Below are 19,888 nucleotides of genomic sequence, written 5' to 3' on the forward strand. Positions count from 1 at the left end.
CATGATAATCTACCTCTTCTCCAAGTTTTTACCAAGTTTTTCAGGAGTGAACACTGTAAGGTTTTGGAGGTTCTGGGAAATTCTCTGCAATTCCAAAAGAAAACCAAAAGGCTGCTCAGCAAATTAACACACATTCTCTACACTACCATTACATAATTCTGTGCACAAACTGCAAACTTCAATCTCAGCAGTTACCACCTAATGCAAGTTTGGTACATGAAAAATCATCTTAGGAATAACGGAAAAATAGCTGCTTACCACATGACGAATGAAAGACAAACACTTACTGCTAAATAATTTAACATTTTTATTTGTAATATTACAAGTCATCACTAGTCTTTACATCCAGAAAAAAGTGTAAAAGGCCATTTTTTACAGTTATTTCACTTTAAGTGCATTTCAGCGTATTTTAAAACATTGGAGATGCCATACATAATCAAGCTAGCTAGTGACCAACACGCTCAATTCCCAGTATATTATCATAGTGTTTACAAACAATTATCAAACTAGGTATCAGCTAGGCAATGAACAGCATGTCATTCTGTGTAGTCAAAACCCCTTTTTAATAACCAGACTATCATGAACTCTGACGATACAACTGCTGGGATTGTCCCAAAAAGCCCTATAAAGCCCTAAATAGTCCTACGTTATTCAATCTGTTCACTACAGTGGAGAGCCGTGCCAATCTACCACAGACAAGCATGAATAGTTTAAATGCTGCCTCAGCCATTTGAAGAGAGGCAATTTGTTTTTTCTGGGAAAATTGGTTCTTATAAGCTGCCTGTATGTTGATAGCAAACTCAGAGATTCACAAAGCCAAAGCCTGTCCTAATTAAGCTTTTGGTTTTAATAAGGAATTAGAAGTAGCAAGTATGCATTTAAAGTCACAGCTATCAATGCACATCCGAGTCTCAATTCATGGCAAACGCTGTGATGGGAGCTCCTGGAGTCACAGTCTTGACCAAAACACTTCATGAAGCAAGCAGCTGCCTAAACAGAGACCACATCTACCACCACTGCCCACATAGCTATTCCTTCGCTCTCATAACTAAGCTGGTTTGGTCTTCCTTTAACATGAAAAGAGAAGGGAGCCTGACAGGGAAAGGCTTCTGCTTCTCAACAGATATCCAATGCTAAATCTAGCACTACAGAGCTAGCTTTAGCATCGTAGTCTGTATACAGAGATTTGAAATCCTGTATATGGAATATATGATTTCAAGTAAAAAGAACAAGGAAGCTAGATCCACACAGTGCCATCTCTATCCTGAAAAGCAACAAAATTCTCTCCGAAACTGACATCAAGGCTCAATAAAAATCAAGCATGCTACGGAACTTACACTGTGCTCCTGATAGGAGATGGCTACCACTGATTTCTCAGCAGTTCCTTTAATTAGGTGCCTTCCGTCAATAGACCAACAAATTCAAAGCCAGGGGATACCTTTGCTATAGAAACCTTCAGTTTTCCATTCCAACAAATCACTGTAGTCCTTCTGGGACTATATCAAAGAGTCAGAAATATATATGGCTTTTTTCCTTCTTAAAGGCAATTGAAAATCTATAAAACTCTGATTTAAAGGCACATTTTAATTCGTTAGATATACAGAAACCAACTTTGGCAAACAAAGAGGTGGTATATATACGATCTAAACTGTGATAGTTTCAAAAAGACATAGCCTTAAATGGCACCAATCTCTTAAGGAAACTAATAATAAAACATTTCATAATACAAGAGACAACATAATCATTTATACCGCCTCAACCACAAAAATGAACGAGAAGCACATTCAGATTTTAGTGAGCAGAACTAGTATTGGATAGTCTTCTGTAAGAAAAGAGGTAGCACTGAAGGCAGCAGGCGGCAGCAGCTGGTACTATGACAGTGATACATCCAGTACTCCCGCCGACACAGACAATCTTGCATGCTACAGGTATGTGCCTCTAAAACCATTTCACATACACAGAAAAGACAGTCTGAGTGGCCCATAAGGAAAAGCAGATATATACACATATATATTCTTTTTACCCTATTAATGATCTCCCACTACAGTCAATCAGTAGTATAGCACATAGTACAAAATATTAATCTACAGAAACTCAATCCAAGTGCAATAATTTTCCATTTCTAATAGGTATATTCAACTGCAAATTCCCTCCCACCCCCAAAAATGGTAATTCATGCTTTACAGATCTTATATTCGGCAGTACATGGAGTGCTGTCACGTTTCCTACAAACAAAAAAACAAGTCAAATCAGAGATTTTACATTTAAATAGTTTTTACATTTATTCTGAAAGCACATCCTTAGTTTTATCATTAAATCAACAGGTAAAGTCATTAAACTAAATAATTATGTCCTCTTCTTACTAAGCAACTGCTAGACTGAGGAGATTTTTGCTTCATTTCATCCACTAGACTCTTAAGAATGACCCACAGTGTAGAAGACCATTTGATCCAAATGGGTCATTTCAAGTGATGAACAGACCACACCTGAGCATTATCAAAAACTGAAACCAGACATAACAGTTACAGGATTCCTAACTATACGAAGACTACATTAGGAGCATCCCTTATAATGTATTTTAAATACAGTATGTTGTTTAATATATATTTTATAACCAGAAGCTGAATATTAGTTTGTGAGAATTTTCATTTTGTAGTCAACTAACAGCAAATTTACAATACTTGAACACATGAGGATCAAAATTTATAATTACATCCATCTATAATGTTTTCAAGTTCTTGAATAACTCCTGGTTTGCTTTACAGAAAAAAAACCATACCAAACCTCTGCACTATTACTCTAAGTCTCTAAGGAGTTCTAGGTATCGTAAGAAAAACTCAGGGGTTAATAGTGTGTACACATACCAGACCATTAATTTCTCTTACCATTGTCATGTGGAAAAGGTAAGATTGGAAATAAAAACTCTATTCTATTTTATGTCTTGATTCCTTTTCTTCTCTCTCCAAAAATAAGCCCAACTAACCCAGAAACCTAATCCTATCTCAATTAGAAACATCCTACTTCAGAGGTAAAGATAATATTCCTTAAGCCATACATTATTCTGGAAGAAACTCCAAGCTTAATTTTCATATATGCCATCTCAAGCATCAAAAATTCTGAAAAGTCACTTCATTTTATTTAAAGTACAAGACTATGCATTTGAAAAGACCTTTGCATTAAGTTAGAATAAGAGACATAATGTTTCAACCGTTACCTTCTCAGAATTTGTGCAATGGAGAAAAGTGATACAAATGAAGATACTAGTTTACAACAGTATTTGTAGGGCAAATTCTATTAAGGTAGTGATGATAAAATACTGACACGGAACAGTCAAACTAAGCTGTCCTGTCTTAAATCTGTTCTGTTTTAACAAGGTTTGAAGAGCCAGGTTTATGAAAGAGCTAATTTGACCCTATAAAATTACAGGAGCAATCATAACTATCATCAAATGCTCCTGACTACTGGACTAACCACTAGTTTAAAATATAGGAGAGGAAATCAGTTCCAAACAAACAACTACATTTTTACCCTTTTTTAGGGCTACAGAACTCTGAATTTGAAAAAGAAATCACCTTTTTATAAAAAGGTTTAAAAAAAGACCACCTTGTTTGTACCTTCATTCATTTACTTTTTTCTTCTAGAAAGCTGAAAACACAGATGAATCAGTAATTCTAAGAAATATGCAATCAGTTTTCTCTGAAGGGATCCACACTACCTTTATAATTCTAGTGTCCATGTAATGCAGCAAAGCTCCAACAATCTTCTAATTACAGGGAATTATACTATTAGCCAACAAAAACAACACATCACTGGAATCCATTTCACATTACTGAAACAGGTGCAAACATTCTACTGAATATGTACGTAGTTTCTGTCTTACAGAAAAAGATGTTACTCATTCTTTAAAGACAACCCAAAACTAAGATCTGTGATATGCAATCACTGGAAGCTATCATTTACGACACTGAACGATAATTATTTATGTAACATATCCTGTTCTCCCAAAATGAATGAATGGTTATTATCGTCTTTCCTATAGGAAACTGAGGTTCACAGCTAGCCAGATTCCACACTTCTCCTGAAATTCTAAGTAAACCATAATAAAAAAAAGACACTTAAGCTTCATTGCAAAAGTCCAAATTAAGTGGAAAGCATATACCTTTTTAAGATTCAATTAATTCATTTGTGCAGTTTCTTCCATCTCAGCTGGTACATTAGTTTTTAAAATACATGTTTCCTTGCAACTCTCATCAACTGTATACGAGCTGAACAGCAGAAGGGGAAAAAGGTCTAATTGAATGTCCTATAAAACTGTCAGATTAAACACACAAGAAAGAGGGCAAGAAAAGATTTTTGCTGTAATTTTAAGACTACAACCCAGCAAGTATGAGGTGCTGGAAGCACAACAGTTCACAAAGGCTCAGCTACATCAGGAACTCAGAAAACCGAATAGGGAGATCTGGGCCTTAGTAAGAGATTAGATCAGGGTTTTCAGACAAGAAAGAGGTTTAATAGTCAGATGTTCACAGCAAAGAAGCTTAAGGAAAGCATTGGGCGCAATAAGACTTTTAATGTTGTAAAATTTTCAGGAATGTAACATTTCTTTAATTTTTGATGATGCTGATTTACATCCCTCTTCCTTTCTACACCCTGAGCAGTCTCTCCATAGATGAAGGCAGAAAATGCTGCCCTAATACTATTAACTCCTATGTACTCTTTTCCAGACCATCCAGATTGCAGATTATCCAAGTCATGGATGAAAAGCAATTGCTCAAATGCACCGAATTACTTAGCAGCAGGCTGGTACACAGTCAGTCTCCTTACAGGGCCACTCTGGCCCTTGTAACAATACTGTACTGCCTATGTGGAAGATACTGAGGCTAAAACCTCACTGGACATAAGCTAGCTTCAGGGTTCTCCCAAGTAGTACTGTGTGTACTTCATTACAAATACAAACTACAGGAGCATTTCCTCTGGTTTGCTTTATTTATAGCATCCCTTCCTTTGCTTCACATACCCCAGATAAATCCCAACAAATTTTGTTAAAAGGCAAGTCAGTTTTGACAAGATGCTTAAGGTAGCATTCTATGTGTACCACCTAACTTGCTCTGAATTTTCAGTATTTTGCATGTTACAAACTATTTCTCCAACAAAACAGGCTTTTTTTCAAGAAGACATCACTGCAAGAAGCAATGCACAAAGAGGCATTTAAATCTCCTGCCACCCCTCCATGAAAAAGCATACATAACAATCAGTTGTTTTGAAGATAAAGTTCAAAAGGCCCTATATGTCTCATTAAAAACCATAAGAACGCTACTACTTATGCATCTAATATTTTACAGTTGACTTTGCAAGTCTTTAACATAGGGACACCAATCATTGCTGCTGCAGGAAGAAAAAAAACTGAAGCGGATCCACACGTTAAACATTCTAGTAGCAAAGATGACTACTTGCTTTTTCAAAGAGCATAGGAGCACCAGTTTAGGTCAATTTTTTTTTCACATTTTCCTTGTAACTAAGCCCATATTATTTTATTCAAGGTGTTTCTGGTCCAAAACACAAAACACAGTGGTTCTCCAGTTACCCTCCACTACCATTGGTACATCGTACATAGAAGAGAGAAAGCTCCTTCGTTCACCTCCAAGGCTTCCAGGTCATGTAAACCATTCTGACTCCTAAAGCCTGTGAGACCTAGTGATGCCAGAGGGTATCCAAGCAATAGAGTAACACAAGCCCACACAAGCCAATACTACCACTGGTTTTAAGAGGTAAACTGACATGTTTTAGAGCAGATGGAATCAGTACTTTCCTCGGCAAGTGTACCTATGCCAAATACAAGCTTAAGAACAAGGTTTTTCCTTTCTTGAAGTTAGTGCAAGTGTTAATTAGCAGCTTATCTGAATAGCAGATACAAAAACAAAGTCAAATACATTGTTAGGCACTTTAGCTTCCCATCAGCTGCTGTGATAAGCTCACATATAGTCATCAGACATTTGAAAAAGAAAGGGCAGATAAAGCTCAAGAAACTTACATATGCATTAGCACTGCTCTTGCTCAGTCATTTAGAAATTTGCAATAATAATAATAAAAAGGTAGACTTACTCACCCATTTTGTGAAAAGAATTTCTTATAGACCCAGAAGGCTGCCAGGAACACCACTATTGCCACAATCACTTTAGGAAGAATTAAAAAAAAGCCTTAGAGTGATAAAGATCATCTCTAGCTCACAAAAAAGCCTCAAAAATTTTTAGCAGAAATAGCACTGTCTTCATCCACAGTCCTAGACACCCTCCCCCCTGCCCCCCCAAAACCCCACCTTAATTTGCATGGCTTATTTCACAAATATGTATTTGATGCTTTACTCAAGACTTTTCAAAAGATAGTTCAGCTCAAGAACAGTGACCACCAAGATGGCAAAACCCCACCAGCTCAGTAACATTAAAACAGATATGTCAAAATCCTAACATTACTTTTTACAAGTTTATAAGAAAGCAGGAGGCTTACAAAAGTGGGTAATAAATGCAAGGACAGAAGATGACCTAAGCATTTTTGTTCACTGGCACAGTTATTTATTCACACTTCCAGTAAACCCAAGCTCTAAGAGTTTATGAAAGCGACTAAGTTGTGGAAGACTGCCTTTGAAATCTGATGTCTCACATACATGAAAAAAAATACACATTTTACATGAAATTAATCTGTAATTGCCAAGAAATTTTAACTTTTCTCCAACTATGCAGGAGTAGACAAGCATTTTTAAAATAGCCAAAAGTCAAAAATCATTACTGCAGTCACAGGTGATGACCAGAATATCAATTTCACATAAAAAATACAATCCACTTCATATCTTGTTCAGGTTTTATAACATACTTACCACAGATGATGGCTGTAATATAGGCACCTAAAAACAGAGTGAATCAGTATCACAAGAGGAACACATGTCTTCTTATTCGAACATTATTATAAAAATATTCCGTGATTTCAAATAGATCAAGCACTTCTGTCAATACAATACTTACAGCAGGCCAGTTTATATCATAGCATTTATTTAACTTGAAATATTCCTGTTTTTAAATGGATTTTACCAAAACCTATTTTTCTTGTGTCAAAATAAAGAAGGAAGTTTGCATTAAATGATTTCTCCTGAATACAAAAGAACATCCCCAAGAAGTAAAGCTTTTGTTACATGTATTTTCATTCTAGTGGAAATTCTTGCAGTTCATACTTACTTAACTGGCAAGTTGGCACTCCAGGATTCCATTGGTTTTCTCCAACATACTCAATACGAGTTGCACCATGTAACGTGTAGCCTGCATAACATTCAATTGTAATAATATCCCCGACAGAATATGAAGATTTTTGTCCATCAATTACTCTACCATAACTTATGTGTGGAGTGAAACCAGAACTTTTAGGCCCACCTGGAAAGGGGGGGGGGGTGCAGAGAAAAAAGGAAATTAAGTCCAAGAGAGCTGGTACATGAAGCAGATTCAAGAAGCTGCCATCAGAAAGTCCTTACATTTGTGTAAATATCAGAAGCTCAGCCAATCCGTACGACATTTTATATACAAAGGCTTCCTGCTTCCTAGAGGCTGCAGATACTTCTGCTGACAGACATGCTTCAGACACATTAACAGAAACGCACGTCTCAGCTTCATTAGGACAAACAGTTGCATCAAAGTAGTGACAACCCCTGTTTATATTATAACAAGCAATCACATGGTGCAAAGTGAGGGGACAATAAAGTCTGCCATCATCAAAGGAAGAATCTTCAGAAAACACCCCCAAATAGATCTTTCACACTGGCTTTTGAACTTTACCAATTTCCATAAAGAAAACTAAGACTGAACAAGGACTCCAACTCCGCCGAAAACTTTCCTTCAGTTGCTGAAGCTCCAGCCAATGACACTCACAACCTTACTAACATAACCTGTTGGTGCTCTGATGATAGACCTCTAACTTTTAGGGTCTGCACACTTCTGTGTCAGACCTTTGGAACTTGTCACTCTGCCCTTGATTTTACCAATTATGAGTTTTACTCACATGCACAGTTTTGTAAAGAACTCCATATATTCTGTCCTTGACAAGTTACTGTCATCTCTTCAGCGCCATCAGGAAAAGTACAAGAAGTATCGCACTTTATCTGAACAGACTCTCCTCCTTCATATACAGATTTAGCTGGAATCACTACTCCATGTGCGATATTTGGGGCACCACATGCATCTGCAGTAGCTAATACGTGAATTTAAAAGTAAGTTTAGTGATAATAAACTTTAAATATTTTATAATTCATGAACTCACTCAAAAAAATATAAATTGCCTTTGTATGAGAAAAATAGATCAGCATATCTGAATAGTTTAACTTTACCACAATTTTAAGTATAAATGTTTCCTTTAGAAGACTTAGAAGAAACATCACTGTAGGTATTCATTAGGTGATATGATCTTATGATGTGGTAGCTAAGGAACTCTTACTTGTTGGTTAATTACTTTTGTAAGCACTAGAATCATTTCCAGGTGCCTTATCAGACCCATTCATTATGGAACACCCAAACATATTCTTTGTAGAAGTGGTTCTCATTCTTGGGAACTCATTATTAGTGTGTGCATGTGAAAAAATTCTCTACAACATTTCCTCTCCCTGTAGCACAAAGGGGAAGGAGAAAGGTTACAGAAAGACGTCTGCAATGTCCCCAGCCCTGAAAATTGTCCTGACTTAATAATTTGCCTGATCAAAATCTAACAACATACTACAGACTATACAAGATGCCTGGAAAGCAAAAGTTGAAGAGCTGCGTAAGAGAACACAGACACGTAATGATTTTGATTACTCTACAAGGACACTATAGGTTTCCTCATTGTGCATACTTCTAGTTCTTTCTATCAGAATTCAGAAACACATCTTTTCTCCTGTATTTACACATGAAGTCACTAGAACAAACACCGTGATGCTATTACAGTATGTCCACATCACTTCTATACAACTCACTCTCATCCAAAAACTCTTTGGAGTTAAGAGTCACTTGAACACCTAAAATGGTTGCCCACAGATGAGGCTCCATGTCAACTTTCTTAGCTTCCAATTTCCAAGTACAGCGTTACAATTTTAAATTTTAGCTAAGACAGACTTAGAACATTCACAACATACAAGAAAAGTTGGATTCTTATTTAAAGGCTTACTTTTTTCACAAGTTGGTTTTGGAGGAACCCAGGTGTTATTTTCTTCACAGGTAATTACCTCCGTTCCGATCATGAAATAACCTGGATCACACTCAAATATGACCGAGTCCTTATAGCTATAGGAAGGTCCAAATCCAGTTTTTTTTCTTCCATTTTCAACTTTCGGGTTATCACATTTGACCACTGAAACAGGTAAAAGAAAACCAGCTCTGAAACATTTGTTAACAGTATCTTTGTAACAGATGCAGCATCCTTTTACTGCTTCTAAGTTTCCTCATCTAATTCCTCAAACTATTTTGGAGAGGGTCTATAAAAAAGTTATTCTCTTGAAGGTGCTGAAGGTCCTGGTTTTAAGGTATTGAGTTGTAACGGTACTCAGTCAAATAAGAAATTGTAATAATTGATATAATCACATTCCACTTCCAAAAGACATACTCCTGTACAGTGGCAGAATTTCAGAAAACAAAGTGATATTGATTAGGGTTCAAATGACAACATGCAAGCATCTGGTATTTTTCCCCCCTGCCTGCAAAGCAAGACTGTGTTGGCTGGGCTTTGCATTTATTTCTGCACTTGGACAGTAGCTGTGTTTAGAAAGAGTTGTTCCTCACCTTTTTAGTATTCATAATCTAGCTTCCACATTCTTGCTCTTTACACCATTTTTCCTCATCTACCCAAGTTTTATGGTCTCTCAGTTCCTTCACTTTGTCACTTTTACCAACAGCATGCTCATACACGTATTTTTAAAGTGTCAACTTAAATTTTAGTCATATTCTGTGTCATAATCAATCAATATCCATAATGCAGTTGATCTGATCTCCGCAGGAACTATATCAAATTTAGTACCAGAGGATCTGTTTCTTCTTTTCTATAGGGAAGTCCCACCACTCACCCCTTCGAAAAATGGGACAGATACTGAAGTCTTGGAGTCCCATAGGCTATAATAAAGAAGTATATTAAAAATCTCAACAACCTCTACATTGTGGAGGTGGTTCACTCCAAACTCCATTTGACTGTGCATTGTATGTGCAGAAAATAGTAGCTGGGCCAATCAGCGAAAAGGGATCCGCGCCTTTTGGTACATCATTACAACTATAGGTTACTGACGTTTGATAAACATAGACAGCTGCTTCAGTGTAGCGTCCATTGGTTATGCTTGGAGGTGGTTCACAAGGAATTCCTAGAAATAAGTCACACAAATTAGTCAACAGAATTTTGCTGTTACTTTGTTCATCATAGCAAGCCTTGGTTTTCAAGTCATCTCATTTAAAATTTGACGTATAGCTACTTCTAAGACAAGCTACAGTTCTAACAGAGAGTTACCGATGGCTATTCAGTATAGGGAGTCTCAATTTCAAGAAGAGGTTGACATTAACTAATATAAGCTAATTATCACAATAACTGTTATTTTTCAGTGGTCATTCCTCAGGCACATCCCAAGTAGTTAAAAAAAAAAATAAAAAAAAAATCAGTTCTATTTTACCATCATTTCTTATACTGGAAGGTTTATGGCACAGCTGTTTTTAAATGAACTACCATCATCTGAATATAAACTTAAACACGGTAGTAATTTACTTACTTTCACAGAAAGGAAGATCTCTACTCCAGCCAACACCTTTATCCTTAATTACACAGGAAATTTCAGCAATTCCACGTAATCTGAATCTAGACAGGTAAAAATTTTTAAGGATGTGAAACTTAAGAAATCTCTTATTTCTCCAACAAGCACCTAGGAACTTTGTTTATATAATTCTGTTCTGTGATTAGGGGGACATAACATACCAAGTTTTCGTTGTAATGAGAATGGTATCTTATTTCTTTTTTTAATTTATTTTGCTAACAGTCTCAACTTTGAAAACAAACAAGAAGCAAATGAGACATCCCTAAAGGAACTGATGGAAGTCTCACCATTTTAAGATGTGCACCCTCTAATACTAATGCTGTAAAGTTATTAATACTAAAGAAATAAGCTGTTAAAAGGAGAGGGTGAATGAAATGAAGAATGATAAATATATATATTTATTCCTTCTGCCACAGGAGCATTAAAAGAAGTCATTAGAAGCAACACTCTAGTTTTCACTCTGCAGAATCTCAATAAAAAGCTTAAGCCTTGGTTGATGCAAACAGCAAGTAAAACCTGGGAATCAAATCAAATTTAACTGTAATTTCATTTGCTCCAGTCCGAATTCAGGAGACATTTCAAGTCAGAACTGGAATGTAACCTGCATAAGAAAATTTAGGTGTGGTTCTAAACAAAAGAACCACCCTCCCCCCCAAAAAAAAAAAAAAAGGATTCATTAACTTCACCAAAATACTTACCCTCCTTCACAAGAAAAAGTAGCTTTTGAACCAAATGTAAGATCTGTCACATTAATAAAACCATGTTCTAAGTCTCCTGGATGGTTACATTTTCTCTCTAGGGGGAGCAGGAAAGAAAAGGAAAAAAAATTCTACACCTTTGTAGTTATATACAAAGACTAAGTCTTCAGCATATACTGCTCTTACCATTATTAGCAATTTTCAAGCTTCATTTAAAATATTACAGAACACTAATTCTCACTTGAAAAACAACTAAACTTGTTAAATATCAAAGGGAAAAAGCAAAAGAGCTCATGCATACATTACCGGTACAGAACTGCTCTCTGGGTGACCACTGTAAGTCTTCACCACATGTACGAGCTAATGATTTTCCAGGGATTTTCATATACCCCGGCCGGCAGATGTATGACACCATGGTTCCAACAGGAAAGCTCTTCATTGTGCTGAAACGCTCCTCAAGCTCTGCATATTGCAGCCTGTCTGGAGCCATACATGTGTCTGTCAGAGTAAGAGGAAAGAAAAAGCAATACACAGTCTTGTCAACAAGAAGAGATACAAGTTGAGGCATAATGGCATAGAAGCCAGGCTAATTCAGTAGTTTTTAAGGACTCATTGGTAAATCAAAGAGGTGACATTCTGAAGAGCCAGAGCTATCTGTATACTTAACAAGGTTTCAATTTTTTAAATTTATATTTTAATTGCATCCAGTGTCCAACTCCACACTAGTACAGGTTACTTACTCATTTGTTTTCTCAAGTTCTTTAGCATTCTACCCAGACAATGCATTTCCTTCCAGTTCATATTTTTTGTCTGCTTTATTCTTACAGCTAAATACGTGACTTAATTCACTGTATACTCATCTGCAGTAAAATGCCTGCTTAGCTTGCTGCAGGAGAAACAAACCGACCAACCACACCGGCATAGTTAGTTCTCTTTTGTAAGGCAAAAGGCCTGGCAGACCATAAAGGGGGGGGGGGGGGTTTGTAAAAACCAGCTACACAACCCAACAAAGACCTACAGACCCAGGGACATTCTGAGGTGCGGTTAACGCTGAAGATGTATAACTCCTCCACGCCAGAGGACTCACAAAAAGACATTCAAGACCTTGCAATCCAGGTACAAATGTAAGATCCGCTCAGTCTTTGCAAGACTTGCACACGACAGAGGCCATCACCATTCTGGCGATACCTACTAATTTTTTTTCCACTCTATTTATATTATTGTTTAGAGATTTACCAAACCGCAAAAGAAATTTTAAACCCCAAACTCAGGGTTCAGAGCCGGCACCCCTCAGCACCAAAGCCAGCTTGTTCTTGCGACACAACCGTTCTCTCAGCTTTTTCACCCCCCAAACCCCACAGAAACCGCCCGGAAATCTCGCTGTTTCTGCCACCGCCTAAACCCATTTCCTCCTCCCTCCCCACCGGCCGAGGAAGCCCCGGGAAGCCCCCCCCTCAGCCCACCAGCACCCTCGGGCCCGAGCTCCCTCCCTCCTCCCGGCTGCCCTGGGGGACGGGAGGCCGCGGGGACTCGGCGTGGGCCCCCCGAGCCCCTCAGCTCAACCCCCCGCCGTGGCGGGCCGGGGGGAGGGAGCGAGCCCCCGTTCCTCACCCTGAGCCCACGTTCCACCGAGCCACGACAGCACCAGGAGGAGAAGGAGGAGGAGACCCGGGCCGCGGGCGGGCGGCCGGCGCGGCGGCCCCATGACGGCGGCCCGTTCCGCGCTCCTCACGCTCAGGCAGTCAACCCAGACGCAGCGCGGGGCTGGGGCGCATGCGCGCTGCGCCACCCGCCCTTTTCCCTCCGCGGGGGCCGCCGCCGCGGCGGGGCTTTGGGGGCCCCTCGGGAAGGGCGGCGGCTGGGCCGGCCTGAGGGAAGCGGGCGGGCGGCGAGGGCGCGATCTTTTCCTGGGCAGGGTCGCCCCGCCACGTCTCCGGCGAAAGAGGAGAAGCTTCAAAGGGCGTTGAGTGGCGCAGATCCTGCGCTTGGAACGGCGACAAAGGCTTGATTAAGAATAAAGGCGGCGGTGTGCCGGCCCCGGGATGAACAGCCCTCAGCGGGGCTGCCTCTCCTCTGAGAGAAAAACCGCCCCTGTTGCCCAGCAGAGCAGTCTTAAAAATAAACAAAAAGGCTTCGAAAGCTAGCCGGACGCCAAAGGAGAGACAAAAACCTAAAGCAGTGACTGTCCCACATTCAGCTTTTATTGGGTGAAGCGTTCGTAGAGGAACACCGCAAAGCAGCGTTCCTGGAAGAAAAAGACAGATGTGAACACGGTCGCCATTAAGGCAATCTTATGTTTAACAAACTGTGACTTCCACACAGGCGCAGGAACGCTCTGGTGGGTCTTGTGGTAACAGGGTTTGCAGATCGTGACGGGAAACATCATCGGACAGCAGCAGTGCGCAGAAGAAATCCCTCTGAAACGGCACCTGTACTGTGGGCCGTTTGTTAGATCCTTACAGTAACTAGTGGGAGCAGGAGCGTTAACATTGATCCTAAAGTGCCTTTTTTCACCACAGAATTTCAGTCTCGACGTGAGCAACGCTTCCGTGCAACCTGCAGCCGCTCTCTGTGCGGAGAACAAGTTTAATGCCCGGTGAGTGACAGCACGGATGCTCAGCCTAGGAGAAAGATGACATCCTGGTGTTAACATTGGACTTTTCCTCTTTTCACACTGATGCCTAGAGATTACATCGTAACTCTGGGTGGGAGGAGAGAACCTCTGGGAAATGCATTGATTCAAAGGGGGAATTGCCTCAAACCAGCCTTTAAAAAAAACAAAAAAAGAGCTAATGTTTATAGGTGTCATTTTGCAGTCAAAGCTGATTATGTTCAGAGTGCTGCTAACAGTGAAAATTTGTTGTTATCTGCAATAGATTCAGCATAGAAAGTAGATTCACCCATAAGTAAAAATGGCATTGCAGTAAGTGTAAAAGCAAGCAAAAAACCCCAAAGGCCCAGTTCAGTGTCCTTCGCTGTTAAGGTAGTTATTTAGAGAGTAAACTCTCCCATAATCCTCATAATACAAAAGCAGCTTTATGTCAGAAGCAAGGCATAGTCTGCAAGTCTGACCTGTGAGCACCACCTATTCAGGTTATGGAATAGGTAACACACTCATCGAGGGTGGTGTCAGAAAGAAAAATAGGATGTTTAAAAAAACCATTATGTTTAAAACTGCCTCTTTTATTCAGCAAAAGAAAGCATCTTACCAGAATATTGAGGGGAAGGAGTTTTCTGCTTGAATGACTATATTGGAACAACTCAAATTTGCAGCTATAACTGGTATTTTATGTTGAGGAATCTAAATCCGTACCTTCTATGGAACACATGAACATTTCTGTTCCATAATCTCATTCAGAGGGGTTTGGTAACTGTAGTTTTCATATGTATGATAATAGCTAAGTGAAAAAGAAGAAAACAGTGAACTGTATTGTGTTGTAAAAGAACACTCAGGTAGGTTTCCTCTTAGGAAGAGAGTCTTGAAATAAAGCAACACAACCACACCATCGATTCCAGGTTGCTGTGCCTTGTACAGTTTGCAAGCATGAGCTGAAGGTACAAAATTACAAGACCCAGGCACACTCAGGAAAATATTCCAATTGTATAAAGTGTGTAAAACTTGGGACTTGGCAACAAAGGACATGAATGAACATCCAGAAGATCGCCTTACCCTTGCTTCTGCTTAGAAATAATTTTCCAGACAATGCCTGCCCCCAGGAGAAGCAGGACTCCTGCAGCTGCGACTCCTGGGAGAGAAAAGCATGTATTATTCTCACTGTATGTTTTAAAGCATATCAGCACAAAAGACATAACAAGGCAGATCTGCAAAGTAAGCAGAGGGAAATGGTGCCACTGAGGTCACTGCATAAAGTTAAAGATCTGGCTACAAAACCATCTTTGAGCAGCTTACCTAGGCCTACTGAACCAGACTTGTGTGATGCTGAAGGGAAGAGAAAAAGAGAAATCAGCAAACTATTCTAACAAAATATGGTGTTTCTCAGCTCTAGTTAATACACTACTAACAATAAAGCTTTTACTGCTAAGGCCTACAATACAGGGTTTCTTAAAAAACACACCATTATATACTTTTTTTATATATACAGAAAGACATTTGCATGTTTTAAAATGCATTTGCATGTTTCTGTTTGATCTTTCCTTCGTTCACATTTCACTCACTCAGTTTACAGGCTGGTACAGGGGGGTCCCAGCTGAAGTCCTCTTGGCACTGAATCTGACTGATGCCTTCCAAAGTGTAACCACTTTCACATTCAAGAGTGATGTTAGTCCCAGAGCGATAAGTATTTCCTTTTATGGCTTTCTTAACACCCTGAACTTCTGGGAATACACATCTGATCTCTGAAATTAGAAGTAACAAAAAAAGGACATTTAGTGAGAGGGAACATAAAATACAAGAAATACAACTGTGGGTTATTTAAGACATGGTTCTTGAATTCTTTCTGAATGAAATCAGGAATTAATTCTTATTCCACAGGGTAATTGCTTTCTTTGTGGCCGCAGAAGAAGGTGGGTGTCTCACTCCCACGTGTGAAAATCTGTGCAGATCAGCTACTCCACACTGATACAGCAGATGGAAAACTATGTGTGGTAGGGGTACCTTGGGAGAAGTCTGCCAGAGAAAGAGATTTTTCTGATACTGGGCTACTAAAACATTTGGAGAAGAAAGGTGAAGAATGCAGGGAAGAATGCAGTGGGACCTTTAAAGCCAACTGCCTATAACCCTCTTCTAGTCTGTAGAAGTCCCTTGCCCTTAAAAGATGTCACCAGCCATATTATTTATCAATAGTTAATTTATTAATTAGTCCAGCCATCTAAGCTATTTATACCACTGATTTCAACGAAGTGAGTTAGTTGCTTCAATTTATGTGTCTAATCACCTTTGACAGTCCAAGCCCAAGAATTCTGGAGGAGAAGGTTCTCAGTGGAGACCAAAGGGGTAACATCAATATGTAACTTTTCGCCTTTGTTTCATGTCTGTTCTTTCAATATTTATTTTTACTTTCACACGTAATAGTTACTAAGGACACTTCAAAACCACGAGAATGTGGAATGGCAGGGAGAATTTTTCTGTGACAGTGCTTCCTTTAAGTAGCCTCTGACTTATTTACATAAGCACTTGGTACATTATTTCCTCTCATTGTTATCCAAGCGCATTTCAATTCTTGAGTCACTGAGGTGGGTGCAACTCCACCAAGGAAGCACCTTGTGTGGGTAATGAATTTATTCCGGTGAATGTCCAGTTTTCCATGCAGGAACACCCACATTAGGAATCTTGTGACATTCCTGAAATTGCCATTAGGCAAGTTTGCCTGATGACTGACCTTCACAGTGAGTGACACAGAAGTGCCAAGTCACAGGTGTAGAGGCATTTTCCGAGAACGGAATAGGCAAGCTCACATGTAATCTACAAACCCTACATCAGAGGCAACTTTTCTGATGTAATCACTTCCTTTGTTTCCTTTTAGGGATAACTGGGGAGTGAGAGACACAAAAAGAGAAGAAAAGGGAAGGGAAAAAGTTTCTCTTCTACTAAAAGTAAAAAGCTTTTAATGGAGGAAAGTTGGTATGCAACTCATTCATAGCAACAAGACCAGAGATGGAAAACATGCAAGAATTAAGACTGCCTTTCAGAATTGCCTCTATTGTGCTCATATCCTTCTGACTTTTAGCATGAGGTTCCTGTCCTGCTTCTTTACAACAATATCATACTCTTCCCAGGGATGACACAGAGTAGATAAATTCATAATCAACAGATCAACACTGTCTAGCTATGATATAAAAGTGGTTCCCAAGCAAAATAATGGGATGGAATTCAGTGTTCACTGCAGAAGATTTTACTGCTTAAATTTTGGCCCATGTATCTCTCTGAAGATTTAATTTTTTCCCAAAGTAAAATGTGTATATCAGCATGGCTGCACATCTCCTCAGCCCAGTTCTGGTTCTGCCAATACCACACTTGGTGAATTCCAAAAAACATGAGCAAACTAAGCACAAACACACCTTTGCACTGAGGATGAGGCTGGCTCCAGGTGCCTGACACCGTGCAGTTGATGAGAGCATTCCCAACAAGTGAATAACCAGGATTGCAGCTGTAGGACACAGATGCTCCATAGGAAAAAGTGTCAGAGATGTTGCCTTTGAGCTTCCCATTGGTGATGTTTGGAGGATGGAGACACTTCACAGCTGGAAAGTCAGGGAGACACAAATGACAGTGTTGACATGAGGATCCTGATGGACTGCCAGAGAGTAGCTAAGGCACCATACCTTTGTAGCCTTGATTGTTCCCCTTTAATTTCTTCACCTAGACTCAACAACTGATTTTGTAACCCTGTAACTCCATCAGGCCTTGGAAATGGGTATAAACTTGATCTTGTTCTTATCACACATTCTGTAGTAAAGGACTCGGATTTAGTCCTTATACAAATCTTTCCCTAAGGCAAGTCATGTTAAATGTCCTTTCTTCTTAGCTCTCTGCAACCAAAACATACCTTGACAGACCGGAGGAGGATGGCTCCAGGCTCCAGATTGTGTGCAATAAATGGATGCTGTCCCAATGCGAGAGAAGCCGGGCTCACAGATGTAGCTTACAGATGTTCCAGGAGTGAAAAACACTTTTGCTGGGCTACTGAGAGACCCGTGGGCGATCTCTGCAGGCTTGGAGCAGTACAGCACTAAAAAGAAGTGCAGATCAAAACAGAGCTCATACAGGCAAGAGGGGAAACTTTTGAGCACCTGTGAGTGGCTGTACGCTTACACCCACAGCATTGAATCCAATGCACAGAGCCAGCCCTGTCCAGCCCTCTGCACTCAGTTCACCCCAAATCACCTATAAAGCATATGGCACCACACACATTTCTTCTTACACAAAGGAACATTACCCAGCATCATCTTTCCTGGTTTATCAGATAAGAAGTGTGATTAGTTCATATATATATAATGGGAATTCCACACTTGTAAGACCGTCTTATTACAACAGCCATACAGGTTCCTTATGGCTGGCAAAGCTGGCCTAAGCTCATTTTTAACATGTTCATACTGAGAAACTGAGGCACCAGATACTGCAGCAATAAGAATGGGAGAAAATAGGATAGATGGATCTTCAGATCTGAACACTAGACTCTGGATTTGTCTCACCTCCTAAACATGTTAAAACACATGACCAAGAGTGATAAGGTCAAAAAGGATAGCCATCCAAGGACAGATAACACATGGTTTCCTCTTTCACAGCTGAGGTGTGGAGGATCCCATGTGCCCCCCAAGATGGCACTGGGATTGTCTTTTGGGACAACAGCAGTGTTGCATTCCATTGTAATGATGTCTCCAGGCCTGTAAAGGGACTCCAACCTGATCGCTTTTCCATTCCCAACTCCTGGGCTCACACAGCCAACTGTGGACAGCGAGGCTATAAAGAACCTTTAGACTGTGAAATTTGTGTGGGATAGAGACCACAGAGTTCACAGAGACCTCATTCTTTCTTTAGTGGTGGAGTGTTTTGAAGCAACAGCTTGTTTCATTCAGCAAGTCCTTAGGCAAATGTCACTATGTGTTTAATGCATTTAGAAAGTTGAGAAGATTCAGAGGAAAGAGCATAAACACACCTTCACACCGAGGAAGGGGATGGCTCCAGACTCCATATGTTGTACAACGAACAGTCTTATTGCCAATGAGGGAGAAGCCATGTTTGCAGCGGTAGTGCACAAGTGCTCCTACATCAAAAGTGTCTGAGAAATGACTGCTGTGTTCCCCGTTAGCAATGCTTGGAGGAGGCAGACACTTCACTGCTGAAAGAGGAGAGGGAGAGGGTGAGAAGGTGATGTTCAATTGTAAAAAAGGTGATAACAAGAGAGTAAAAAAGTTCAATTACCCCTCTTGCCTGCAAAAAGCAGGACAGGTTGGGAGGAGAACTTAGTGTTTAGTAAATCTTGCCTCTTATAAGAGACCTACCTGGCTTTGTTGTGGTATCAGGATGATGATAGTGTTCTGCCACTCCATCTAGATGCAGCATTAAGAGTTTAAAATACGTATTTGGTTGAGCAAGTACAAGGCACAGATTTACCTTCATTTTCCATCATCCTGCCTTTATATTTCCTGCAAAAATTTCACTCCTCTCTGATAGTCAGTGTCCTGCTATGAAACTACCAAATTTCTCACTTTCAGGAAATGAAGAGAATGTGAATTATGGATTGCAACAAGCAGGGTGAGAAAAGTGCAAATCGTGCTTATACTTACAGCATTACCCAAAATCTGGCTCATCCCCTGTGTGAGACAAGAGGTGCAAATAAAAGGAACAATTTCTGATTTTTCCTTAAGTTGTTGGAGCAAACAGGAAAAATAAAGCCAACTTTGGCTTCAGTGAGTGGGTAGGAGCAGTCAG

At 39.8% G+C, this 19,888-nt stretch overlaps 2 protein-coding genes across 4 annotated transcripts in view; both read right to left on the reverse strand.

Moving 5' to 3' along the window:
- Positions 1-287: 287 nt before the first annotated feature.
- The window catches only part of CR1 (complement C3b/C4b receptor 1 (Knops blood group)), an 89,457-nt gene continuing 69,856 nt past the window's right edge, over positions 288-19,888 (reverse strand). The window contains exons 67-78 of the mRNA XM_075055942.1: positions 13,108-13,364; positions 11,803-11,994; positions 11,497-11,593; positions 10,757-10,842; positions 10,151-10,357; positions 9,178-9,360; positions 8,041-8,229; positions 7,227-7,418; positions 6,872-6,898; positions 6,107-6,173; positions 4,160-4,265; positions 288-2,225 (exon numbers count right to left, since the gene is read on the reverse strand). Coding sequence (XP_074912043.1) covers positions 4,175-4,265; positions 6,107-6,173; positions 6,872-6,898; positions 7,227-7,418; positions 8,041-8,229; positions 9,178-9,360; positions 10,151-10,357; positions 10,757-10,842; positions 11,497-11,593; positions 11,803-11,994; positions 13,108-13,364 — 1,588 coding nt within the window. The 3' untranslated portion in view covers positions 288-2,225; positions 4,160-4,174. The remainder of the gene's footprint in view (positions 2,226-4,159; positions 4,266-6,106; positions 6,174-6,871; positions 6,899-7,226; positions 7,419-8,040; positions 8,230-9,177; positions 9,361-10,150; positions 10,358-10,756; positions 10,843-11,496; positions 11,594-11,802; positions 11,995-13,107; positions 13,365-19,888) is intronic.
- LOC142043976 (complement receptor type 2-like) lies at positions 14,003-19,875 on the reverse strand. 3 transcript variants are annotated; one of them, XM_075055898.1, is made up of 9 exons: positions 19,459-19,875; positions 19,113-19,295; positions 18,003-18,185; positions 17,515-17,697; positions 15,673-15,852; positions 15,407-15,436; positions 15,167-15,242; positions 14,810-14,894; positions 14,003-14,117 (listed from the first exon to the last, which is right to left on the reverse strand). In XM_075055898.1, the coding sequence occupies exons 1-8, from the start codon at positions 19,574-19,576 to the stop codon at positions 14,813-14,815; spliced, it is 1,035 nt and encodes a 344-aa protein (XP_074911999.1). In that variant the 5' UTR covers positions 19,577-19,875; the 3' UTR covers positions 14,003-14,117; positions 14,810-14,812. The 3 variants fall into 3 exon arrangements, with proteins under 3 accessions (XP_074911999.1, XP_074912000.1, XP_074911997.1); XM_075055899.1 differs by lacking the exon at positions 14,003-14,117 and having other exon boundaries at positions 14,308-14,894; positions 19,113-19,292; XM_075055896.1 differs by lacking the exon at positions 14,003-14,117 and having other exon boundaries at positions 14,308-14,894.

Source organism: Buteo buteo, chromosome 23 (assembly GCF_964188355.1).
Source record: "Buteo buteo chromosome 23, bButBut1.hap1.1, whole genome shotgun sequence".
In the NCBI taxonomy this organism is placed as follows: Eukaryota; Metazoa; Chordata; class Aves; order Accipitriformes; family Accipitridae; genus Buteo; species Buteo buteo.